The sequence below is a fragment of the Sinocyclocheilus anshuiensis genome, unplaced genomic scaffold (assembly GCF_001515605.1).
Source record: "Sinocyclocheilus anshuiensis isolate Anshui unplaced genomic scaffold, SAMN03320099.WGS_v1.1 scaffold145, whole genome shotgun sequence".
NCBI lineage: Eukaryota > Metazoa > Chordata > Actinopteri > Cypriniformes > Cyprinidae > Sinocyclocheilus > Sinocyclocheilus anshuiensis.
The window spans coordinates 1097236-1106700 of NW_015537973.1; the positions used below are offsets into that span (position 1 = coordinate 1097236).

The 9465-nt window shown below is 35.9% G+C and overlaps 1 protein-coding gene and 1 long non-coding RNA gene across 2 annotated transcripts in view; both read right to left on the bottom strand.

Annotated features, from left to right (window-relative positions):
• Positions 1 to 4261: 4261 nt before the first annotated feature.
• On the bottom strand, positions 4262 to 5957 carry LOC107671510 (uncharacterized). The gene is made up of 3 exons (XR_001632209.1): positions 5879 to 5957; positions 5482 to 5645; positions 4262 to 4810 (listed from the first exon to the last, which is right to left on the bottom strand). It is a non-coding gene; the product is annotated as an uncharacterized LOC107671510 (long non-coding RNA).
• Positions 5958 to 7039: 1082 nt separating this feature from the next.
• Positions 7040 to 9465, bottom strand: part of LOC107671517 (15-hydroxyprostaglandin dehydrogenase [NAD(+)]-like) — a 15317-nt gene continuing 12891 nt past the window's right edge. Inside the window, exon 7 of the mRNA XM_016464442.1 lies at positions 7040 to 7246. Coding sequence (XP_016319928.1) covers positions 7123 to 7246 — 124 coding nt within the window. The 3' untranslated portion in view covers positions 7040 to 7122. The remainder of the gene's footprint in view (positions 7247 to 9465) is intronic.

A 9465-nucleotide genomic window follows, 5' to 3' on the forward strand; every position in this document is an offset into this window, starting at 1 on the left:
GACATCACGCGCGTCGTTAAAGACGGCACGCGATGAATGGTCGAGAAGCAACGTGTAGTCTGACATGTTTCTTGTATACGACACGACAAGATTTTAGGAGTCAAAATCGTGTAATCTGACACAGTGACTATCGTGACCGACAAAAATATCGTGTAGGCGAAATTAAAATACAGTTTGTGAGCACTATCAAATTTATTTATTTGCAAGTGGAATGCATTGTAAATGGTTATTCACTGTTTATAAGGAAATCTCAGCTTTTTTTTGGCAGTAGCACTTAGTATATGCATGTGTACAGTACAGTGTCTAATAATTGGTCTTCAGTGTTAGACTTTGAGTGAAAGCCTATGGATAGTTTATGAGGATGCATAAAAGAAAAAAAAATACAGTTGCTAACCCAGCCATGCATACACAAACAAACAAAACAAAACAAAACAAAAAAACCTCAAACTTACAAGCACAACCATGCACACTCATACACGTGCACACACATTCACTCACAAATATTAATAAATCACACTCAATTAAATCACCTCTCTCTGTCTCACACACACACACACACACACACACACACACACACACACACACACACACTCTCACTTCACTCACAAATATTAATAAATCACACTTACTCAAATCACCTCTCTCTCTCTCACACTCACACACACACACACACAGATTAATAATGTACATTATAAACAGATGCAAGGTTTGTGTGATTCAATTATTAATATTTTTTCTTGTTGTTGTTATTCTTTTGTTAAAAAGGAAGGATCTAACTTAAGGATGTGTTCATGTCCCATAAAGGTGATGCCTGTTTGAAGAATGCCATTTGGTGGCATAGAAACCATCATACTTGAATTGTTTAATACTTTTTCATGGTTTTCTTCAATGTTTGAGGCATATTGAAACAGCTGTACCTAAATACTTTTCATGCTTTTATGCTGGACTAATTTCAGTTACATTTACATCTTAGGCTATGTAGTTAAAAAAATTTTTTTTTTAGATTTTTATTGTATTAACAACTCAGCTGTATCTGGACACTTTTTGAGTAGAAATGCATATTGCAATTTTTTATTTTTTTTGCAAATAAAACTCCCATAGTCCATAACTAGTTTTAAGTTATTTTAATATATAAATTCAGTTAAATCATCAAACATTTGTATGACTTGACAGTGACTTGCTTGACCCAAGCTACGAAGCCATTGTCTTTATCTTATGTGTATTTGATTTCATTAGATGAAGTCGCGATTATGAATCGGGATTTTTGTGCATATTAACATCTAACAGAGATCTGGTAGTCTTAATGGGCCGCGTTTCAGTCTCTATTTCATATTCATCCCATTGTCTTACAACAGAAACAGAAAAATATATCAGTGAAAACAGTTTTATTGAGAATTTGGCTGCATTAAAATACAGTTTGTGAGCACAGGCAAACAAATGTAAAAGGTATGACACAATGACGTTGTGAATATGCTAATTAACGTATGACGTCATTTAGCGACTTTTCAAGCTGGCTTTAGCTACTTTCAGTTGAAAGAAGTATGACTTGACAGTGACTTGCTTGACCCAAGCTACAACTTCACTTGAATTGCTTGACAAAAGCAGTGATTTGACTTGACTTGCTTGATTCTCACAAAAATTTACTTGGACTTGCTTGAGACTTGAAGGTTAAGACTTGATACTTACTTGTGACTTGCACATGTGTGACTTACTCCCACCTCTGAATATAATAATAGTATATAAAAACACTAGTAGGAGTTTTGAATCTTTATTAGGACCTGATACCCAAAAAACAGCGAAAGTGAAGTGCTATATAATGTAAAGAAATGTTGTTAGAACACGGCACTGTCCAGATGTACTCAGTATGACGCAACAGCTGCATCACAGTGTACATGAATTAGACACCGTTTTAACAAGATTTAACTTTTTGTTTCTTTCTCAGAGCTATTACTCATGGAGGAGTTCCAAAACACTCCAGTGGAAGAATATTTCTGTTGCTTTCTAGCAAGTCTGTTTGATTGCACATTGATTGCCAAAGTGAACATGAGTTACATGCACAAGGGTCAGGAAATGACCAAGGCTTTGCAGGGCTCTACAGTGCGACCATTGAAAACTACTGCGTGCGACTATGAAAACATATTTAGGAGCACCAGTGCGACTGACCAGATCATCATCATACTTGTGATTGTGATCGCTGAGGGGAGCTTCAAAGGTTTCTACGTGTTTTTGCAGCGTTGAGTAATGTATCACAGACATATCTCATGAATCCTTTCATAAGCAAAGTGTAGACAGGGTGTAAATGAGCACAAGCGCTCCTAAAAAGAAAAATAAGCGTAGAGCCCTGCTTTGGGCAAAAATACCAGTGAAAGCTCTGCAGGCACTATAATGAGCTGTCTGACATATGTGTGTATTCACTGTCTCAGCAGTGACAGTGCATGCTAATATAAAGTGTTCTTTCATGGGGGAAAAAGTAAAATAATATCTGAAGAAACACATGTAGAAAACAATAGAAAATTGTAATTGAATCAAAATTTTAGTGTGATAAGACAATACGAAGCTGTACAAACTAACAAAGAATACTTTTTAAAATGTTTCTGAGTAGAGCATTTATTTATTATTTATTTTTTATTTGATTTATCATTATTCTTTTTTAACAGCTGTAACTGACCAGAAGTGATTTCAGTTAATTAAGTTGAATTACCACATAAATGCAAAAACAGCCTCTGAATCAACAGCCAATTCCAATGAGCATATATTGCCTCGTCATGAAATAATTTTTGACAAACAGCGAGGCATGTCCTTCAACACACTCTTCATTTCATGTCACAACTTCCTGCCTACAATGAGCTAAGCGAGCTGCATATTTTTCAGCTGAGGTACTACTAGTGATTAACAAAGCTTTCTCATCTGTTTAACCTGTACTCAAACCCCACCCAAGCTTTCTCAGGGCCTTTTGTGTGACCTTAATGACCTGGCTCATCTGGTCTCCTCTCACTTCAGTTACTGATAAAAGTGTGTCGGAGTGTTTTCTCTGCCCGTTTCCCTTGTTGAGAAGACCAGCAGCCTATGTATACAACAAGTTTACAGAGATGCTAATGTATGTTTACATTAATTATTATAATTAGGTATATATAGGTATCATGAATGAACATATATAACTTGTTATGATAACTTCATAACTTAATGTTATGGTATACATAGAAATTAACGTTTTAAGATTAACAAGTGGTATAAAAGTTGTACTTTTTTTGTGTATTGCATTGCCAGAATTATTGCATACTGCAACCGTGTTACTTTAAAAGTGATATGATAACACATTTGTGGTTCAGTTGTAGCTTTTGCAAGAATTGAATGAGGAACAGTTTGTATAATATAGAAGCATATCCTTCCTTCAATAATTCTTCAGATGTAGATAGAAAGCTCTGACTATCAAACAGACTCCCTCCCAGCCCTCATAGACGTTCATATCTTTATCTGCTGTCATATCAAAGCAGAGTCACATCCCTGTGATGTTTCATCAAAGGAATTTTGTAAAGTCAGTGTAAAAAGTGAAATTCTGGCTACTCTGAGAACTGTTATTGTCAAATTGAACCCCTATAACCCAACTAGGGCACTTGTTTAGTTTAAAACTAAACTTTAGTGTAGACTTTGTGATTGTACTGATGAACGTTTTTAAAACCGATATGCCATGTTTTGATTGACCGAGATAATGTGTGCCATGTCACAATAAGTAATATTACTGAACCATTTGCAATTTATATATTTTCACTTTGGATGCATTTACAGCAGTTCATGAAAAAAAATTTATTCTTAGTATGTATTTAGCAAAATAACTTGTTAGATTGAAACCACACTGCTGGAAATAGAAAGACTTTACCTATGTAACTAAAATGTGAAAGCACAGGAGTTATCCATTTCTGGTAATGCGGTAAGTGTAGGCAATTGTGCAGATTCCTGGACATTACAACTGCATTGATGTAAACACAGCTGCCAGGTGACACTTGTTTCTGGATTTGCATTCCAGAACAGTGCGTCTTTTAATGTAGACAGGAACATTGTATATAGCAGCCTGGTCTCAAAATCTGCAAGATTTTGGATTAGTTTTGGGTAAAACACAGCCTATGCTATACACATTTAGCCGCAACAAGCAAAGTAGGAAACTAAAAGTAGAATAAACTAATAAGCTAGAAAATATAGAAAAAATTTTCTTTGTATTTTCAGAAGTTTATTGTCTGATTTATACATAAGATACTCTCTTTGCCACAAAGATATCCATATATCTAAAATATTATACAAAATTATAAGAATCATTGGTTTGCGATATTGAGGTACGATTGACACGAAAAGAATAACTGAATTATTAATAAATATGATTTTCTTTTCTCAAAACCAATTACTCACAGTAAAGCAGTTGCATACAAATTAATGTTCAAGGGCGTTACAAAAAAATGAAACCAGTTTAGAAAGAGGCCCGAATGCCATTATGCAGTCCTTTTTGGTTTTCAAAACTCAAATGATAGACAGGAAAATCTATACCGTCCCTTTTTATTTCTTAAATGCGCCATAGGTTTGTGTCATTCAACTAGCTGTTTGAGGTGTCTGCACTGGACTTCAATAAAATAAATGTTCTGATGAGGAATGGAGAGGAGAGAAAAAAGGCAAACATGTTTGATGAAGGCATCACTCTCAAGCTGAAAGAGGTTCATAGGTGTGGAAGTGAATGCCTTTAGAACAGGTGATCTTCATCACGGCTCCGTTTAGGCTTTCATCTGTTACCATTCGCAGCATTCCTTCGGCAATCAGAGATGGTCTGTAGATATAAACACAGGCACAACAAAATCACATTTCACATTTTTTGCAGCACTTTTCAGTAAAGAATGTGGGTTTTTAAAAAGCAAACAAGGCTATTCATTTTTGCATTTTAAAATCAGTCATCTTGCCTCAAACGTATCTTTTCTATGTTCTTGTTGACATTCCTTAACTTCAAATAACTCATCCCTCATGTGTCTACAGAGTGTTTGAGGAAGACATAACAAATGTTTTATTGGGAAAAAAAATTAAATTTCAGATACTCCACCAACACTAAAAGAATAGTGCGAGGCATGAAGAAAGTGTCAGTAATACTGTAGGTGATTTGTTGGGGTGGAGGAGGTTGATTTGATTCAATTTTAAGTGCACGCCAAAAATCTTGCAAGCAAAACACAGTTTAATCCACCTTTAATCAATGGGTGGTGTAAAATGAATGCCTAGATCTTCCAGTAAAGGCAAGTTTAAAGGTTTACAAGCAGTTCATCCACTGATTATTTCCTTGCAGCGGTAAAGGTCTGTACTGGAAACAGATTTTTGGCATTATCTAAAAAACACTGTTGGTCTCTGCCCGAGCAAACTGTTTATTCAATGGACTGAATATAACAAACAAAGCTAAACTACTAAGACAATCTAATACAGAAGAAACAGGTAGTTCAACAGAACTCTGCTTACTTGAGAACGCCATACTTGTCCATCCGTTGCTTGAATTCATCTTTGTACTTGACAAACTTGCCCATTGTTTCCTCATGCTCCACAGTGCGAAGGAGTTGGGTGTCCACGAAGGCTGGGCACAGTGTGTTGATCCTCACTCCATAACTGCCCTGTTCAGATGCGTCCTGCCGACAACAAAACGTGTCCAAACACGGTCAGCCTAAATTACACACACAGCGCAAAGAATGTGTCAACACACAGGGGTTAGAGATCCTATCTGTGAGCAAACACAACTACTCTCTTGGAGAGAAAAAGCTGGGCTGTGCTGGAATGTACCACATTTCAGTGAACAGATTTACATATGGTTCTGGTAAACTTTGCTCATGGTAAACTGGTGAGACAGGATTGATGCACTCACTGCAATGGCTCTTGAAAATCCAATCACCCCATGCTTTGTCGCTGTGTATACTGGCTGGTGAGGAGAATGGAGAAATGCTAGGAGGAAACAAAACAAATACTAATTTCAAAAAGAACAATATGTCATATGTAAATTTGTATACCATATTTTTTTCCCACTAGAATGTAAAATGCTATTTTTTTAAAGGCACTTTAAAGTATGACCATTTTTGACTAGTCTTTTAAGCTCCAAAAATGCACCATAGCATTCTGAAACCATGCGGTAGATTTGTGAGAGAAGCAGGCCAAATTTCAGAAACCAAATGATTGAGTCAGTGAATTGAACTCGAGAAGCAGATCAGTGAATGAATTATTTCTTTGGATTGGTTGTTTTTTTTTCAGTCCACAAATCTGTTCTCCTCCTTCACTCAACAGTTCTCAAGTTACAGCTCACTGAAGGAGAAGATTATTAGGGAATAACGACAAAAATTTAAATGTGTTCCTTGTATCAGTCATTTTTGAAACTGATACGATCACTATGGCATTGTATGGAAAAGAGCTGCATGAAGAATCTGCAGAATATCTCATTTTTTGTTCCACAGATGAAAAAAAAGTCAGGTTTGGAACATTTTGGAACAATATTAGTTCATGACATTATTATTCCAGTTGACTGACTGAAGGGTTTTGTAACCAGGGCTGTGATACTAGAGTCTGTTATTTGAAGGGGCAAGGTTTTCATCTTATTGAGACTGTAGCAAAAACAAAGCCTGTGAATGATTTCCAATACCTTCGTCATGGAAAATCTCTGGATCTTCCAAGGCTGAGGATTTATTTTTTTAATTCACACATGAAAATCCTAATGGCTCTTGAGTCTGTTTAAAGTGAAACAGCTCTTTGGAAACATAAAGAGCTGATAACAATTTCCTAAACTAATGCTTTAAACTTTATAGGGCAGTTTGGTGCTTTATGGACCTATATAAAAATACAACTTTCTGTGGAAAAGTCATCTGCATTTTCCCCTATTGTCTTGTAAAAAAAAAATATATATATATATATATTAGTGCTGTCAAACAATTAACCGCGATTAATCACATACAAAATAAAAAAATTTGTTTGCATAATATATGTGTGTGTTCTGTGTATATTTATTATGTATATATAAATACACACACATACAGTCTGCACTGGACTTCAATAAAATAAATGTTCTGATGAGGAATGGAGAGGAGAGAAAAAAGGCAAACATGTTTGATGAAGGCATCACTCTCAAGCTGAAAGAGGTTCATAGGTGTGGAAGTGAATGCCTTTAGAACAGGTGATCTTCATCACGGCTCCGTTTAGGCTTTCATCTGTTACCATTCGCAGCATTCCTTCGGCAATCAGAGATGGTCTGTAGATATAAACACAGGCACAACAAAATCACATTTCACATTTTTTGCAGCACTTTTCAGTAAAGAATGTGGGTTTTTAAAAAGCAAACAAGGCTATTCATTTTTGCATTTTAAAATCAGTCATCTTGCCTCAAACGTATCTTTTCTATGTTCTTGTTGACATTCCTTAACTTCAAATAACTCATCCCTCATGTGTCTACAGAGTGTTTGAGGAAGACATAACAAATGTTTTATTGGGAAAAAAAATTAAATTTCAGATACTCCACCAACACTAAAAGAATAGTGCGAGGCATGAAGAAAGTGTCAGTAATACTGTAGGTGATTTGTTGGGGTGGAGGAGGTTGATTTGATTCAATTTTAAGTGCACGCCAAAAATCTTGCAAGCAAAACACAGTTTAATCCACCTTTAATCAATGGGTGGTGTAAAATGAATGCCTAGATCTTCCAGTAAAGGCAAGTTTAAAGGTTTACAAGCAGTTCATCCACTGATTATTTCCTTGCAGCGGTAAAGGTCTGTACTGGAAACAGATTTTTGGCATTATCTAAAAAACACTGTTGGTCTCTGCCCGAGCAAACTGTTTATTCAATGGACTGAATATAACAAACAAAGCTAAACTACTAAGACAATCTAATACAGAAGAAACAGGTAGTTCAACAGAACTCTGCTTACTTGAGAACGCCATACTTGTCCATCCGTTGCTTGAATTCATCTTTGTACTTGACAAACTTGCCCATTGTTTCCTCATGCTCCACAGTGCGAAGGAGTTGGGTGTCCACGAAGGCTGGGCACAGTGTGTTGATCCTCACTCCATAACTGCCCTGTTCAGATGCGTCCTGCCGACAACAAAACGTGTCCAAACACGGTCAGCCTAAATTACACACACAGCGCAAAGAATGTGTCAACACACAGGGGTTAGAGATCCTATCTGTGAGCAAACACAACTACTCTCTTGGAGAGAAAAAGCTGGGCTGTGCTGGAATGTACCACATTTCAGTGAACAGATTTACATATGGTTCTGGTAAACTTTGCTCATGGTAAACTGGTGAGACAGGATTGATGCACTCACTGCAATGGCTCTTGAAAATCCAATCACCCCATGCTTTGTCGCTGTGTATACTGGCTGGTGAGGAGAATGGAGAAATGCTAGGAGGAAACAAAACAAATACTAATTTCAAAAAGAACAATATGTCATATGTAAATTTGTATACCATATTTTTTTCCCACTAGAATGTAAAATGCTATTTTTTTAAAGGCACTTTAAAGTATGACCATTTTTGACTAGTCTTTTAAGCTCCAAAAATGCACCATAGCATTCTGAAACCATGCGGTAGATTTGTGAGAGAAGCAGGCCAAATTTCAGAAACCAAATGATTGAGTCAGTGAATTGAACTCGAGAAGCAGATCAGTGAATGAATTATTTCTTTGGATTGGTTGTTTTTTTTTCAGTCCACAAATCTGTTCTCCTCCTTCACTCAACAGTTCTCAAGTTACAGCTCACTGAAGGAGAAGATTATTAGGGAATAACGACAAAAATTTAAATGTGTTCCTTGTATCAGTCATTTTTGAAACTGATACGATCACTATGGCATTGTATGGAAAAGAGCTGCATGAAGAATCTGCAGAATATCTCATTTTTTGTTCCACAGATGAAAAAAAAGTCAGGTTTGGAACATTTTGGAACAATATTAGTTCATGACATTATTATTCCAGTTGACTGACTGAAGGGTTTTGTAACCAGGGCTGTGATACTAGAGTCTGTTATTTGAAGGGGCAAGGTTTTCATCTTATTGAGACTGTAGCAAAAACAAAGCCTGTGAATGATTTCCAATACCTTCGTCATGGAAAATCTCTGGATCTTCCAAGGCTGAGGATTTATTTTTTTAATTCACACATGAAAATCCTAATGGCTCTTGAGTCTGTTTAAAGTGAAACAGCTCTTTGGAAACATAAAGAGCTGATAACAATTTCCTAAACTAATGCTTTAAACTTTATAGGGCAGTTTGGTGCTTTATGGACCTATATAAAAATACAACTTTCTGTGGAAAAGTCATCTGCATTTTCCCCTATTGTCTTGTAAAAAAAAAATATATATATATATATATTAGTGCTGTCAAACAATTAACCGCGATTAATCACATACAAAATAAAAAAATTTGTTTGCATAATATATGTGTGTGTTCTGTGTATATTTATTATGTATATATAAATACACACATA